The sequence below is a fragment of the Lontra canadensis genome, unplaced genomic scaffold, assembly GCF_010015895.1.
Source record: "Lontra canadensis isolate GAN:19392208 unplaced genomic scaffold, GSC_riverotter_1.0 scaffold36, whole genome shotgun sequence".
In the NCBI taxonomy this organism is placed as follows: Eukaryota; Metazoa; Chordata; class Mammalia; order Carnivora; family Mustelidae; genus Lontra; species Lontra canadensis.
In genome coordinates this window covers 3026564-3043299 of record NW_022631030.1, presented here as the reverse complement: position 1 = coordinate 3043299, position 16736 = coordinate 3026564, and the positions used below count along the sequence as shown (strand labels likewise).

At 54.0% G+C, this 16736-nt stretch overlaps 1 protein-coding gene across 2 annotated transcripts in view; it reads left to right on the top strand.

The window, feature by feature from the left end:
• FXYD6 (FXYD domain containing ion transport regulator 6) overlaps positions 1 to 8874 on the top strand; it is a 29683-nt gene extending 20809 nt beyond the window's left edge. Inside the window, exons 2-8 of one of the 2 annotated variants that reach the window (XM_032868598.1) lie at positions 3760 to 3822; positions 4423 to 4461; positions 4582 to 4656; positions 5220 to 5256; positions 6019 to 6068; positions 6581 to 6631; positions 8175 to 8874. In XM_032868598.1, coding sequence (XP_032724489.1) covers positions 3765 to 3822; positions 4423 to 4461; positions 4582 to 4656; positions 5220 to 5256; positions 6019 to 6068; positions 6581 to 6609 — 288 coding nt within the window. In that variant the 5' untranslated portion in view covers positions 3760 to 3764 and the 3' untranslated portion in view covers positions 6610 to 6631; positions 8175 to 8874. The remainder of the gene's footprint in view (positions 1 to 3759; positions 3823 to 4422; positions 4462 to 4581; positions 4657 to 5219; positions 5257 to 6018; positions 6069 to 6580; positions 6632 to 8174) is intronic. The other variant, XM_032868597.1, reaches the window with a different exon arrangement.
• The last annotated feature ends 7862 nt before the right edge of the window (positions 8875 to 16736 follow it).

Here is a 16736-nt window from a genome sequence, read left to right as displayed (position 1 = left end):
AAAAAAGGAGTCGCAGAAACAGACACACCTGAGTAGAAACCGGGTATATGATGGAAGCAGCAGGACCATTCCAGAGGAAAGAGGGGATGGGTTGCCAACACATAGTGCCAGGACAGCTAGTAAAAATTAGATCCCCACCGGGGCGCCTGGGTGGCTCAGTGGGTTAAAGCCTCTGCCTTCGGTCCAGGTCATGATCTCAGGGTCCTGGGATCAAGCTCCACATCGGGATCTCTGTTCAGCGGGGAGCCTGCTTCCCCCCACCCCCACTCCCCACCCTCTCTGCCTGCTTCTCTGCCTACTTGTGATCACTATCTGTCAAATAAATAAATAAAATATTTTTTTAAAAAAAGGAAACAAATAAACAAGCAACCAAACCTGGAAATCCCCTGCTTAAAAAAAAAAAAAAAAATTAGATCCCCACCTCCTGCCTTACATGAACACCAATTCTGGGTGGAATAAAGATTTCAGTGTCAAAGGCAAAGCTGTAAAATGTCCAGAAGAAAATTCCTTCTGACTTGGGCAAAGATTATCTTCCACCAGATGCATCAAAAAATCATCACATTCAATTACATTAGGATTAAGACATTCTGGTCATGACATGACAGTAACAAAAGATGAAAAAGATTAGTCAAACCACTAATTGGGAAGAGACATTTGCAGTACTTAATGACAAAGATTTCATATCCAGAATAATAAATGGATAGTATACTAATCATGTTAACCCACTTGAAAAAAAGGAGCCAATGTCATGAAAGCCATCGCTGATGAAGAAACAGGAATGGCAAATAAACAGACTCCCAACTCCATCACTAAGGGATCAAATGAAGACCTCACTTTGCACCTCTCAATTGGCGGAAATTAATCAGTCTGGCAATGCCAAATATTGTTAGGGATGCAGGGAAATAGGGACAGTCCTGCAGCTGGTGGGTTGTGGAAACAGACATGGTCATTTTGGAAAAAAGTTTGCAAGTATTCTGTAAGGTGGACAGTTTGTCTACTGTACAGCTCAGTGACCTCACTCCTCAGCCTGTCTCTAGAACATGCATTTTCTACTGCACAGTGACCCATTCATGGGTCTAGCCATTTTATTTTAAGAAGGGAAACTATAGGGCCGCCTGGTGTGGCTCAGTGGGTTAAGCCTCTACCTTCGGGTCAGGTCATGATCTCAGGGTCCTGGAATTGAGCCCCGCATTGGGCTCCCTACTCCATGGGAAGCCTGCTTCTCCCTCTCTCACTCCCCTGCTTGTGTTCCTTCTCTTGCTGTGTCTCTCTCTGTCAAATAAAATCTTTTTTAAAAAGTATTTCATATGAAAGTGATGGCAAAAAATTTGAAAAACAGTGCCTTGCATGTGTGCCCTGGGTAGCATATAGAAAGTGTTCACAGCTGCATTATTTACAATCACACAAAATAGGAAAAACAAAAAAATATCCACTGGTGGGAGCATGGACAGAATAATTAATCTGCATGATGGGATACTGCACGACTTCAGAAACGCATGAGCTATGGTCACGTCACAGTGGATGAAACTTAGAAACATCACGTGAACCAAAAATAGCCAGTCCCTGTAAACAACAACATGTCGTAATTACAAAGCTAAAAAAAGCTCCATTAAACACCATTTTATTTCTTGCATAATAAATAGGTTTTTAAGAAGAAGAGCAGGAGGGTCAGCCATATGCTGAAATAGTAGCCGTAAAAAGGAGTGACGTTCTGACGCCTGACACGGATGAACCTTGAAAACGTGCTCCTCCGTGAAAGACGCCAGATACCAAAGGGCACATATTGGACAATTCTTTTACATAAAGTGTCTAGAACAGGCGAATCCACAGGGACAGAAAGTAGATCAGGGGTTGTCCGAGCCTGGGGTGGGAGGTGGGGAGGGCAGAATGGGAGTGACTGGCAGGGACAGGGTTTCTTTTCAGGGTGATGAATGTGTTCTGGAATTAGCGATGGTGGGTGCACAGTTTTGTGGAGATACCCAAAAGTGCTGGATGTACACTTTTAAATGAGTTTCATGGTATGTGAATTACATGTTAATTTAAAAAAATGTCTTTGGGACACCTGGGTGGCTCAGTCAGTGTCCTGCTTTTGGTTTCGGCTCAGGTCATGGTCTCCGGGTCCCGGGATGGAGCCCTGCATAGGGCTCAGCAGGGAATCTGCTAGAGATCCTCCCTCCCTCTCCCTCTGCCCCTCCCCCTGCTCACGTGCTTTCTCTCTCTCTCCAATAAAGAAAGAAAGAAAGAAATCTTTAAAAAGAAAGGTCTTTGAAGAACAACAAGGGAGTGATGACACAGGTATGGGTGTCTGCTGTCCAGGGTGCTGTTCCCCTGTGGGAGTGAGGCCGGGGGTTAGGCTGGAGGAAAGTACAGGTGTGCTGTTGCAGGTGTCAGTGAAGGTCCCGTTCTTGCATTATGGGTGTTGATCTTGTTGCTGTGCTTCGTTATATGTGTGTGCTACCTCCATTTTTATACATATAAGGTATGTAAAATTGCAAAGAATTACCAATATTAGGTGAGATGGCATTAGAAGCCAGTTACTGCCTTTTGATACACACTTCCCAAGCGGCCTCCCCCGTCCACGGCTGGGCCTCCGCGGGGCTCTGGATGTGGCTGTTGTGACCTCTGGTGGCTGAGAGGGGCAGGGCACCCGGGGCTGCTCGCTTGGGGTGGGGAACGTCAGAGGGAGGATCCTTCAGAGCAAGCATGGTCCTGGCCACTCCGTACTGGTCCAGGGGTCAGGCCACTGCCAGTGTCACCCCCTGGATAAAGGGAAGACAGCCTCGTGCTTTCCTGGTTTGGGTTTTTTCCCTGCTTTTCCTTGCTGGCTCATCACCGCAGTTCCTTACGCCCCGGCAGGAGGTATGTGTAACTCCACTGAAATCTGTCCCTGGAAGGGACCACCTGGCCACCTTCTGCCTCCATCCAGATGGCCTATCCTGGGGTCCTTGGCTCCGGGGACAGGGCCTTAATGAGTTCATGAGCAGAAGTCCAGGGAAGGGAAGAGGTCAGGGCACTGAGGCTCCGAGAGCCAGTGTCCGTGCTGCCTTGGTTTGACCAAACCGCCTTTCTGGAGGACCGTGAACTAAAGCCTGTGGGAGGAGTTGGCTCGGGCCCGGTCAAGGTGAGGGTGTCAGGCGTCACTGAAGGGACAGCTGTCAGCATTTCAGGGTTTCCCATCTGGAGACCAGTGAGCAGCAAGACTCCCGCCCCACGTGGCTGGCTGGACTAGGGAGACCTCCGCTTACCTGCGCCACTTCATCTTATGGAAGAACGACTCTGCCGGTGGACGTGCCTGTGGGGAACTGGGCCAGGAAGTCCCAGACGTCTTAGTGAACTGGGGATGGCCACAGGAGGGTGGCCTGGGGAGGAGGGCGCCGCTGGGGTCATTTCCAAAGCCCTTAGGGTCTTCTGGCTTCCATATAGGAGAGGCGTTGTGGTGGAGGCCTTCCTGAGCTGGGCGAGGACTGGGCCTCTGCTGCTCACTCCCACAGGTGTCGTTTAAACCTCTTCAGGCTCAGGTTCTTTACCTGCAGAATGGGTCAGTCGTTGTGCCTGCTGACGGCGCTGGATTCCGTCACAGTCGCTGAGCTCCTGTACGCAGAACTGTCTCTGTGAACGCTCGACTTCGGCTCAATTGCCTGAACTCTCACCGCGTAGAGAGTACTCAGAGCTGGGAGCCTGACTCAGCCCCCACATCAGGCTGGGGGGTGGGTGGGGAGTCTCCTGTGCAGAGAATGACGTTCCCTCCTCCGCCCACAGACACCATGGAGGCGGTGCTGATCTTTCTATGCAGCCTGCTGGCTCCCACCATCCTGGCCAGTGGTAAGTACCCTTCCAGGTCCTGGCCCTTTGGGACCGTAGGGCTGGGGGGATCTCACATTCTGTGTGGCTGATAAGTGACTCCCCTGTCCCCACTTTAGTCGGCAGAGAAGGTGCTGGAAGGCAGCGGGTATTCCCAGACCCTACACAAGCCTGCCCACCTGTCCGCCACGGGGCCCAGCAGGCTCTGCTTTAAGCCCTCCAGTCCTCCAGGTCCCTGTAGACTTCAGGCCTGAACCTTGGGAGCCAGACCTACTCTAGATTCTGGCCTGGGCAAGTCACATGTCTTTCCTCCTTTCTCAGCTTCCCCACGTGTAACAAGGGGGTTCTAGACGCTGCCTCGAGGGATGATGTGAGAATACGAAGGATGTGATGTGCTGTAGAAGCAGAAGCTCACTGGGCCTCTGACAGTACCCCCTTCGGCTCTTAGGCTGGCCCTAGCAGGAAGGCCCACCCCTCGGTGCTCCCCCAGGCATCTCTGGTTAATGGGCTGTCCTCCCCAGGCATCCCTCAGTGGGAAGTGAGTCTTGTGAGCCTTGGGGGAGACTCGGGAATCAGAGATCTCACTGTCTTTCTCTTGCCCACGCTTGTTTACTTTTTCAGCAGCTGAGCAGGAGGAAGAAAAGGACCCTTTTCATTATGGTGAGCAGTGATGGGAACTGTGGTTAGGGAGGGGGAGGTGCAGCCCCGCCCTGGGGAGGGCAAACCACGCTCCTTTCCGCCTTCCCTCCCTTCCATCTCTCCCCCTTGCTCCTTTGGCAGACTACCAGACGCTGAGGATTGGGGGATTGGTGTTTGCCGTGGTGCTCTTCTCAGTGGGGATTCTCCTTATCCTGAGTAAGTTTGTCTGTTCCCTGTGCGCTCTGAAAGAGGGGTGTCTGTGAGCTGCTAAGCAGGTAGAGAACTGTGGCAGAGCCTGGCCATGCTCTCCCTGGGGAGCGGGAAGGAGACTATCATTCTCCCTGTTATCTCTAGGACCGAATACAGCGTGGGGCACATAGTAAGTGCTCAGTAAAACAGTGAGGAACGAACAAAGTAAATGCTTGATGAGAACCAGCGGACAATAAGAAGGGGCAGGGTAGCTGTCCCGGCGCTGTGTCCAGGAGGCAAACGTGGGGAAATGTCCTCAGAGTGCCCCGCGGGGACGTGCCCTGTGTTTGTCTTTCCCATATGAGCCTGGGCTGCATGGAGCCCGGTCTGATCCAGCCGACTGTGGTAGGGTAGTAAAGCCATTGAATGTTGAACCTTGGCTCAGAAGAGTCCTACTCCAACAGAAGATTGCTACACGTAGCTGTGCTTTTTATGTGGTCCCACATGGCAGCCCCACTCTGGTCAAGCCAGGAGCAGGACCTTGAGCTCCAGCCAGGAACATGACCTTGGCTGGTTTCTTTGCCTTTCAGGTCGCAGATGCAAGTGCAGTTTCAATCAGAAGCCCCGGTAAGGATGCTGTGTCTGTGGACATCTGGGGATGACACTAGGAGGGGACAGGGAGGGGCCCAAATGAGTGTTCTTTTGGGTTCTTATCTCAGAAAGAGGCCATGTGTGTAAGGAGTAGATGTTTTGAGGATTGCCAGGCATATCCTGGGGCAAAAGAGAGGTCAACATGTCCAGGGTTAGCCCCGCCTCTCTTCTGATATACACTGGGAAGGGGAGGGAGGCCAGAAGGTGCTGGACCCTTGTCTGGAGGCCCTTGAGACAGCTGGGCTATGGAGAAGGGAAGCAGAGGGCCTCAGAGCCTCTTGTGAGGTCCTCCTCTCTATAGGACCTGGGACACTGTCCCTGCTTGTCACCTGTTCATGGGGCTCTTTGGCTAAGGAGAAGCTTGGGTTCCCTATCATTCACCTCCCCACCCATAAAGGGGCATACCCCATGAATCCACTATAAAAACCAGGGGTAGCACTGGACCTCAGAAATCTGAAGTCTGGCAGGACACACACTTCAAGCCCCCAGGCCTAGGAGTGTGTCTCCTGCCCAGCACTTACCTGTCTTGGGGGCCAACACCGAAGGGTGCTGGTGAGTTCTCCTGACCCTGCACCCTGCAATCTTGACTTCTCCCCCTGCCCCATTCACCCTTTTGGTGGAGAGAGCTCCAGCCCTGCAGTGATTCGGAGGGGCCGGTTGCAGACAGCCATGCGCGGCCAGGAGAGCGGGTTTGCCCTGCGGACCTCTAACGGGAGGGCTGTGTCTCTCCTCTTGTAGGGCTCCGGGGGATGAAGAGGCCCAGGTGGAGAACCTCATCACTGCGAATGGTACGTGTCCTGGCCACCAGCCTGGGTGGCGTGGAAGTAATTGGGGCGGGTCCTCATATACCTCAGGGAGGGCTGGTTGCCCGACACCATGGCCTCCCTAGAGCTCACCAGATGTGCTCCCATGTCCGTGCCAGGAAGGAGGTCCCTGGGGCCTCTGCTGTGCTGTGCTCCCTCACTGCCACCAAACAGGCTGCGACTTATGACAGACACCGTGTATGGGGCAGCTGCTCTGTGTCGGGCAGACCCCACTTCATGGGCGCACAGCCTGCTGGAGTAGACATCACTATCCACATTTTATAACTGAGGGACCCAGCAGGGTTAAGGAATGTGCCAAATTCCTAGAACTAACAAGGAGTGGGGCAAGATGTGGGTCTGTCTGACCCCACATCCTGCCAAGTCGCCTCTCCACTGTGCGGGTCAGACGCCCCCCATATCAGGCACAGGTGTGGATGCCCCCTGGGCAGGGCAAGGTGTCCATTCTCTACAATTGGTTCTATTTTTTTCCCCCCTAGCAACGGAGCCCCAGAAAGCAGAGAACTGAAGTATAGCCCTCGGGTAGGAAGGTAAGATTCTGCCTGCCTGTGTCTTCCTCTGGCCCCGTCACTGCTCATTCCTCAGAGAAGAGCAGCGGGACCACTTTTACTAGGAGCCACGCTGGGAGGCCAGTGAGACAGACGGACGGGAACATTGGAGACACCCCACACATGCACAGTAAACAGTTGGGAACTAAGACCTCTGCAGAATGCAGTGGTCAAATAATGGGGTGTCATCTTAGCTGCCACATGGGCAGGACTTGGGGGCAAATTACAGTTTGTGAAATACTCCCGATACAAAGGAGCATAAAGATAATGGCTTTTAATGATGATTCAGAAAGTAACTTAGGGCCACTTTTTTAAAAAAATTAACATTTTATAATAAAACTTTCAAGATCTACACAAAACTAGGGAGAACAGTGTATTATCCCCTCCCCTCCTACCTCCATGTGCCCTCTTCACGGGCATTCCGCTTAGCGTTTGCTTCCATTGTTCATTGTAGGGACACAGGAGAGTCATAACCATCAAATGCCTTAGTTTTCAAAACATACTCACAAAACACACTCACACTCACACTCAAGCCTGCCGGAAGAAGCAGGACAGGTGGGGTTGAGCCCCATTTTATTGATAAAAGAAACAGAGGTCACCGAGGACAGACAGATTGCAAGTGACAGGTGGGACTTGAAGTCAGGCCCTTTAGCTTCCAGCCATTTCCACCACGCCCCTCTGTGTCTGTGCCCATGTCACTTGATGAACTCTCTAGAATATGCTGGGGCCCGGGGAGTGCGGAGGTCGGTCTCCTGTCCACTCGCGTCTGCCTCACGGAAAGCATAATAGACAGGTCTATGATCTCATCCTGAATTGTCAGCGAAGAGATTTCTGGTACCGAAATGCCTGGTACACCAGCTTTTACCATGAGTGCAATGACAGAGCATACTTGCATGTGAATTTTTTACTTAGTGCTTTTACATCCTCATGACAGCCCTGCGGGTGAGCAGAACAGGGCTCATTAGGTCCATCTTCTATTCTAGATGGGCTCAGAAAGGTCAGTGATTGCCCACACGCGAGGTGGCCATAGATGCTAATCTTGGAGTGGGCGTCCAGGCACCAGTGTTCTGTCCCTTTGTGGTGGCTGGCAGGTCCCATCTTGGGAGTGGTATGGGGAGGCTCAAGGGCGGGAGGCATGAGCTAGCAGTTGTCCTGTTTTCTTTTTTTTTAAACTTGAACTACCTCAGAAACCTTGTTCTCTTAGATCTCGGGACTGTGAGCCACTCCTGGGAGTGTCCTGACATAGAATCCCTGGGTTTAACAGTTTTCTTTCCATGTCTCCCAGGTTCCAGCCCCTGCTGAGAGAAGCCCTCTCCTGAGGGCCATCCCCTCCCCTGCCTCCACCTTCTTTCCCTGTGTTTCAGGCTCGTAGTCTACTTGTTAACAGGAATGTGGTGCTCGGAGTAGGTCTCATCCTGTGGTCTCAGGGGGCACAGGGGCTGTGCTAAAGGCAGGGAGACAGCCGGTAAAGATTCCTGGAAGGAACCCAAGTGGTGTTTTAATTTAAATTCTCTCCCCCGCTTAGCCTCCGGAACCCGAAGGGAGCTGCTCCAACCTTTAGATGCCAATGTTGATGCTTAAGAACACCGGCCACTTCAGCAGCAGATCTTTCCCCAGGAGAAGCCAAGAACGTGTGTGTCCACTGCCCCCTCCCCGTCCCCGGAACACGGTCCACAACTTAGTGATGCAACGAACACCCACCTTCCCCTGCCTGTGGCCTGCGGTCTCGTCCACCTCCTGTGATGTGTCTGTGTGTGTGTTTGATGACTGTGGTCTCTGTGGCTGCTTGTTTGTGGGTGATGTTGTATTTTAGTGACCCCAGACTTGCTTTCCTGGGCAGGTGCTGAGCCATGCCGCCACCGGCCCCTCCCTACTCCCCTGTGCCCTGGCCCCATCATCTCCTACTCCTGGGAGTCTGCTTTTTCCCTTGAGAGACCAGTCCCTTCTCTTGATTGAGGGGTGGGTGTAGGTGGGGGTAGGGGGCATGGGTGGGGGTCTTCCATTGTCTTGGGACTTGGGAAGGTTTACATCACCTTTGTGATCATTCTCCATGGCCTCTCTCACTGCCTTCACAAGAGCCTAGCTTCTGTATTCCAGTCCCGACCTGAGTCTGTTCTGGGGTCTCTTGGCCATGGGAAGTTGACAGCAAGGTGCCGGTGAGCCCAGTTTTGCCTCCAGGCAGGCTCTGCCCCGTCTGTGGTCATTTCCTCTTGGGGCTTCCGGCACAGAGTGGCAGATCCCTGTGGCAGAGCAGCCAGGGATCCTGGACCCGGGGCTTCTACTCTACTCCTTGGGGAATGTGCCCCTTGCATATCTTCTCAGCAATAACCCCATGGGCTCTGAAATCCTGCTTCTCTCCCCTGTCTTCCCTGCTTCTGAGACCCCAGCTATACCCCAGCTCTTCTGGACTCAGACTCTGTCCCTGAATGAGGTCTCCGGGAGTCGAGGGCCAAGGGGACCCATTCTGTTGGGGCCAGCACTCTGGGGAGGGGCAGCTGGGAGAGCAGGGTTCTTTGGCCCCATGCTGTTGGCCGGGAGGAAGCGATGGCTCCCGCACCCTTTGCCCCGCCTTCCCTGGTTAGAGAGGCAGGTGCAGCGGGCCAGCTGCAGGTTAGAGACAGACTGAGCAGGCGCTCACAGCCCTGCAGTGGAGGGGACAACGAGAGGTTGAAGGTCATAGAGAACGGAGAGTCCAGCCAGACCCCATCCCATCCATCGTGTTCTTGTGGAAACTAACCGACCGGCGCCGCCGTGACCGGGACTGCTGTTCTCCTTGTTGTGACTTAACCCTCTCAGCCACAGAAAGGAATAAAACACCCTTTGTTTCCTAGTGGCTCTAAGTGCTTTCCTTTGTGTCAAGAAGCTGGAGTATTTGTAGGGTGCTTGTAGGGCTACGGGGACTCTGTGCTTGGTCAGAGGGAAGCGATGGTTGCTGAAGAGGCAGTTGGGGTATGTGTGGGCCAGCAGCTTGGACGCTAAGTTCCTCTGCTTCCTCTCCCCCTCCTTCCCCCTCCTGCCTCCCCCTGCTCCCCAGTCCGTGGGCCTGGGCTCCACCCTGTGGCAGGACCTGAACCTGATGCGTGGCCTGCACAGAAGCCAAGAGTCCAGCTGGCTCCCCCGAGGGCGTGCTGGCCGAGAACCAAAGGTTCTAACCTCTTCCTTTGGTTGACTCTGGGGCTGCTACCTAAGGACTTGGCAAAGAGGGTGTGGGTGGGTCAGACCCTTACTTACCTTTTCATCTCCCACAAAACCCAAATACCACCTCCTCTATGCAGCCTTCCTGGACTTCAGGTAGAATGAGACCCTTCCTTTCTGTGCTCCAGTCACACGGACTCCGGCCTTTAGTCTCACATTGAAGCACTCCATACGTTGGCTCCAAGCCTTGGAGGCCAGGCAGATAATGTCCATTGGTGAATCTGCTGTCGTGACACAGGAGGAGGCTCGTAGGAGCCAGAGGTCACCGACAATGTCCCCCCAAAGACATTCCAGTTCAGTGTTCGGGAAAGGACTGTTGGTCAAATGAGCCCAGCTGCCAGCCGACCCTCCGGGAGGGCCCCGGGGTGCGCCCCTATCTCTGTGCGTCTTGTGTGTTTCTATCGTGAGACACTGTTCCCAGGGGGTGAGGACTAAGTCTTGTTCTAATGTAACTTCCTGGCCTGCCCCACTCCCAAATCTTCAAAGAGTCTGTCTAGGTTCTGTGAGCTAGAGCTCTGTGTAGAGCTTCGGAATTAGCAGCTGCAGGTCCCGAGGGCCTCGGGGCTCTGGCTACCCCCGGCTATCCCCCAGGACATGCAAGGAGCCCTCCCTACTTCTGCAACTGCCCTGCCCTCTGTCCCCTGGGTCTTTGGGGGGGAAAAAAAAAGGAGGCTTTTCATTGAGATCTACCTCAATATTGTCAACTCCGTGATTACAGGGGCTCAAAAGTCTCAAAAATCCTTTCAGGGCATACACTAGCAAGACTGTGCCCTGGGTCTTGTGGCCTGGAAATGAGACACATTAACAAAGGGTCAAAGAAACGGATGATCGATAATATTAGCATTAATATATAATAACATATTAATAATATATTACATAAATAATATTAGTATTAATAACTAAATAAAGCAGCTAATATGTGCCAAACCCTGGGCTGACCATGTTCCACAGATCAACTCATTCCAAACTCACTGTACTACCTTATGGTATCTCAATTTTACAGATAAGGAAACCATGGCTCAGTGGGACTGGCCTGAGTTTGCACTGCTCGCGACAAAGCCAAGGTCCAGCCCAGGCCCACCCAGCTCCAAGCCTGTTTCTCTCTGCACAGGAAAGGAAAGGATATAGACCCATCAAATGCACATGGGAGGAGGCAGAATTTGGCCTCATGTTGGGGGGGTGGTGCAGTCCTTGGTTCCCATAGCTATGGGAGTGAGCTCCCTGTCACTGGAAGTATTCAAGCTGATGGGACCCCCTGGCTAAGAGGGACCATGAGAATCTACCCAGGTCCAAGCTCAAACTGAGGAACAACCCCTCTCCCCCACCCCATCACCCCCATACAAAATGGGGAAGCCCCTCTCCCTCTAGCCCCTAGGGTTGTAGAGCCAGGGAAGAATCCAGATTCCAGGCATGGATTGCTGTTTAATGTGTGTCTTCCCTCTGGACCAGCATTTCATGCTGGGCGAGACCATGTCTGTCTGTCGATTTCTGGGCACCGGACTTTCAGGCCTGGCAGGCGACTGCTCTTTGTAATTTGGTTGGATATAGGAACTGTAACTTGGTTATGTAGGAAAGCTGGTATGTGATGCCACTTCCCAGAAGGGAGCGCTGAGTCTCCTGGCCTCAGACAGTGATCCCAGGTGTCCGGGCCATTTTGTCTCCCAACTACTGCCTCCTTCCCCATGAATTCCACTCCAAGGATTTCCAAGTCTATTTGCATGGAGGTGTTTGTGTTTACTTAACACCACATAAAAATAGGTCAATCTGCCTTCTGGGCCCCCAGGCTGTGGCCCTCCCCACCGCTCTGGGTTTATTGCAGGTGGTGGATTGGAACTTGCCAAATTGTTCTTGGAAGAGAGTCAGAGGCAGAGTGCAAGCTTCAGGGAGGGTGGGGTGGGCGGGGTGGGGGGGGATGCCTGGCTGAAGTACACGCCAAGGTCACCCGGCTCTTTCCTTCCTATGGGGAAGAGGGCTCTGGCCTCCCAGTGATCTTGGGCTGGCAGGGTGGCCGGGCAAAGCCAGGGTGGGAGGATTGTCCAGCTCTATCTGGTTCACCCCACCTTGTCCTTGGCTGCTCTGCCTCACTCTGGGTCCAGAGGGGGAGAGAGAGAGAGATCAGGTGTGTTTGCCTGAGCCAGGGGAGGAACTTGGAAATGCCTATCTCCAGGCCACAAAGAGGAAGAATGCCACCTCTCACCATTAGTGTGATTCATTGCTGTCACAGCTACACTCCAGGGGGCAGAATCAGCCAGCTCAAGCCAACGGCTGCTGATTTTATGGAGCCAGCCCCAGCCCTGTGCCCGCTTGCACAGTAATGGGGCACCTGCCAAGGCAGCGATGACTGGGCAGGTGATGCTGGATTGGATGTCATGGGAGGCTTGGGCTGGTAGGGGCTGGTAGGGGGAGGGCCCCCTGCACTGTCCGGAGGAGTGGGCTCCTGCCTCTGAGCCAGGCTCGAAGGCAGGCCAGTGGAGGAGAAGGAGCCTAAGGATATTCCTGGTCTCCCCCTCTCCTCACTAGCTGAGTGAGCTCAGGCATACTCCAGCATCTCTGTCACTTTCTTTGCAAAACATTGTCCTTCCTAGCAATAGGGTGTGCTGGGTGCCATTGAAACCCTAGGAATGCCACTTAAGCCTCAGTTTCCTTCCCCGTGCAATGGGTCCATCAATAACGTTCCTGTTCCCTCACAAGGTCAAAGTGATACAATGTACATAAAACACTGACACTTATACACATATACGACATGCAGATGGTATATTATTAATATTTATATTACCATTCATTTCCTTATGCATCCTTTCTGTGGTAGCAGGGTGCCCCTTCTGTCTGTCAGACCTGGGTTCGAGTTCTGCCTCACCTACATTACAGTGCAATTTCCTCCTCTGGAAGACGGTTAGCACAACACCAGCTTGGTTGAGTCACTGGAAGGAACGAAGCAGCTCAAGGAAGCCAAAGCTCTTTTGGAACCCTCGAGAACCATGAAGTGGATGGGATTGTTACCAAGTGAGGATTTCTGGGCACCGGACTTTGAGAAGACACAGCCATTTAATAGGCCAGACTTGGCCATCTGTGAAATAAATGACAAAGACGGGTACAAAGCCAGAGGTGGTCATTTGGGCCACACCAGGATAATCCAGAAGGTCACAGAGGAAGGGCAGGAGCAGAGAGGGTGGGCCTGGAGCTGCTTTTCAGAGATAAGGGGGGACGTGAGTACTAGGAGGTCAAGGACCACCACTGGAGAGAATAACCCCTATTCTAGTTCAAGCTCAGACGTGAGTTCCGAGAAAAGTCAAGAATGCATTTCTCTCCAGGGTATTCACTGTGGGAGAGGTGGGTCAAACAGGTTCGCCCTTGCCAGCAGCTGTAGAAACAGAAGAGGACGTCTGCATCTCTGCCAGCTCAGGGAGCAGAAAGCCTCAGTGACCTTGACTCTCATAGTACATTGCCCTTTGGCAACTCCCAGGACCTGTGTGCCCCACGACTCGGGTCATCTTAAAGCCAACACTTAAGGAATGGACCCTCCAGGACCCACCTCCCTTGGCCTCGCCTTATAAGACCCCAGTGACCCTGGCATTGGCAGCGACAGCAGGAGACAGGCACCAACGCTCCTTGGGGTTCAGGACCTCTGGGCAGCACCGATGGGGCCAGGCGGCTGCCACCTTCCCCGCTGAGACTGCAGGGCCACGCATGCCAGCAGCCGCAGACCAACCCCAGCCAGGATGCAGGGCTTTCTAGGGGCTTCTGGCTTCTTCCCAGCTGCAAGCCAACACCGGGAGCATTGCAGGGGGTCTGGACTCCGAGGCCATGCGCTTTGATGTGCGGCCCCAGACACGCAGGGGTGGCAGAGCTGGAACATTCCTCCTGGGAAGGCTGGTGGTGCAGGCCTTTGCCTCTTGGCTAGTTTTTGAGCACCAGGCGGATGGTGCTCAGCTGACGTTCCAGGATGCCGCCCTCCCATCCCAGCAGCCCAAAAGTGACCACCCAGACCTTTGCCCTGAGACTGAAGAGTCAGGGGACAGTTGGAACACTGCTTGGGGAAGATGCAGGGGGGCTGAGGCATGGTGACCAAGGATATTGTCCCACTGGGTATGACCATGCTGGAAGAGGGACCAGGACTTGGGGCTACCTCTCCATACCTCCCAAAGGTCTCCTTGATCTGTGGGTCTGGGGAGGAAAGCAGAGTATGGCTGGGTGGTCCTCTTTGGCTCCAGCCTAGAATAATCAGACAAAGGGAGGGCACAGGGGTTGGGGTGTCTTTGCCTGCCCTAGAGCCTTTCTGAGACAACAGAGGAGCACTCCCACCCCACTTGGCCCCATATCCTGAGAAAGACTGAAAGAAGCAGCACATCCGGACCCCAGCAGCAGCCAGCGGTGCTGTGCAGGTGTGGGGAGGAGAGGAAGGTTGGGGGTGCGGGGTGGGTGGTAGACCAACAGAGATCGTGCTGAGGGTCGGGAGGGGAGGGTGCTCTGGGAACTGCCTCTGAGACACCTTGGCAAGGGTCTGGGCCCAGGGAAGGGACTGCAGTGAGGGTCCTTGCCTCCTAGACGGTCATCTCCGGGGAGGAGAGTGAAGTCCACATTCATGAGGACCTTCTCTGGCCAGGCTTTTACCCACGTCATCTCAATTCCTACAAGAACCACTCAAGGTAGGTGCTTCAACCCACTGTATACGTGGGAGAAGGAGACCTGGAGAAGTGACCTTCCCCAGCATCGCAGTGTCTACAGCAAAGAGTCGGGATGCAAAGCAGCTTACTCGGGGCGCGTCTGTCCCACGGGGCGGTTCTTGCGTGGAGGGACCCGTAGGAGGAGAGGCTCTCCTGGGTGGTGCGCTGGGCATCGTGGGCCATGGGCTGAAGGAGGGCTCCCTTGTCCCCAGCGTCAGCCAGGCCAATGACCTCAGCTGGAGGTGGACATGAAAAAGTCTGAGGGAGGACTTGGGCGTGAACAAGAGAGAGTAGACCTCCTTGACTCTTAGTTCCGGGCTTCCCCTGAAAGGAGAAATAGAAGCTTTCATAAAAATCGCTTCAGGTCTTCGGATAAAATGCTGGGGGGAATAGAGGATGGGGAGGGGGAACTCCCCAAGAAGGACTCTGGGGGATCCGTTGCCGACCACCCACTCTGTCTCCGTGGGGGCAAACTAGTTCCTGCTACCTGTTCTAGGACGGGATTTCAGGGGAAGAGTCTGCGTTAGGCAGGTCCTGGGCCTCCCGTGCCACTAGAGAAATGATTTCACCTCCAGAATGCATTCATTTGCTTAACAGAACTAGGGGTCCACCATGTGCCAGTTTCTGTTCTAGGCACTGGGAATCTAAGAATGAACACAGCAAAAATCCTTGCTTTCCTGGAGAAAACAAACCAAAACACAACAAACTAAGAAGGGATTTGAGACATTGCAGAGTGGGTGTGAACAATTTAGACTGGGGGTGCCAGGAAGGGTCTTCTGAGTCAATCAATGAAGAGAGGCATGAGCGGAGTTAGCCAGGAAGCTCTCTGGAGGAAGAATGTTCAGGAAGAGGGAAGAGCTAGTGCAAAGGTCCTGAGGCAGGAGCATGCCTGGAGGGTTAGAAGAGCATCAAGGAGATCAGTATGGCTGGAGTGGAGAGAAGGGACAGGAAAGTTGGAGACAAGGTCAAAGATGTCATTGGGGCCAGTATAGGATGGTTTACACTTGAGCCCTCAAAGGGTTGGAGCAGAAGAGGGAGCCCTTTATAGAGACAGGGATGGGTAGGATGACTTTGGATGCCCTTTCTAGTTAGCCAGTCCATGACACAGGGTCTCCATTTGGGATCAAGATGCCTTCCTTTGCAGCATTAGGGGCTGGTAGGGGACACACTACGTGTGTATGTGTGTGTTTGCGGGAGGGTGTGAAAAGGCTGTGGCTGAGATCCTCACGCTTCTAAATCACTGACACGTTTGGACCAGGTAACTTCTTCAAGTGTCATCTAGCCCCGAGATTTCCAGATCTCTCCAAGTGCCTGGCTTGGAGAATTTCAGCTCGGCAGCCCTGAGCTGTCTAGGACATGAAGGTTTCCACTTGGGAACATGTGGCAAGGCTGGGTCACGGGAGCAGCTCGGCCAGCAGGCAGGACCCTCGGTGTCCTTGGGACAGACCTCAGCCCCTCCAGATCACGCCCCTCCCAGGCCTGCCCTTCTCCATTTCCAGAGTCTTCCAGCCAGGAGGTGGCTCTCTGTGGGGTAATTAGTCATTCCCTCCCCCACCCCCCGCCCCGGGGGCAGGAGATTGCCTCTAAGGAGGCAAGTTGTCCTCTCTCTGGCTGGAACGGGGCGGGGGGGTTGTGTGGGCAGAGATGGGGGCCAGAACCAGCACCTCCCAAACCCTGCTTTTCAGTGTGCCTTCCGGGGTGGCTGAGCAGGGTGGCCCCCAAGTCACCGAGGGAGGTCCTGGGCCCAGAGTGAGCCATACCCAGCCTGCTTGCGGCCACCTTGCTCCAGGCCACCAGAGGCCCAAGTGCGGGGGAACAGAGACTTGGCCTCTTCCGGCCATGCCCCCTCTGGCACAGACCAGCCGCCCTCAGGGGCCTCGTTAGGCTGCTACTATCTCCGGCTGGGCCGCTGGGGTGTGGCGGGCAGTCTGACATCACAGCCTGCGGTAAGTCACTGGGGGCGGCCCTGGGAGGGTCCCAGGTGAGACTGGGTTGGTTGCCATGGAGCCGCTCCACACCAGCGCCCCCTCCCGGCCCCCAGCTGCTTCCCATCTCGGCCCTACTAGCTGCAGCTGGAGGCTCAGGCTCTGGGCGGGGGCCTTGAAAAGACCCCCGCCTCGCCCAGGGGCTGCTGCCCAGGGCTGTGGCCTTTCTGACCTATCTCAGGAGGCGCCCAGCTGAGGATGAGACCCGGGGGTAGGATCGATCCGGGCGGAGGCCCAGTGGGC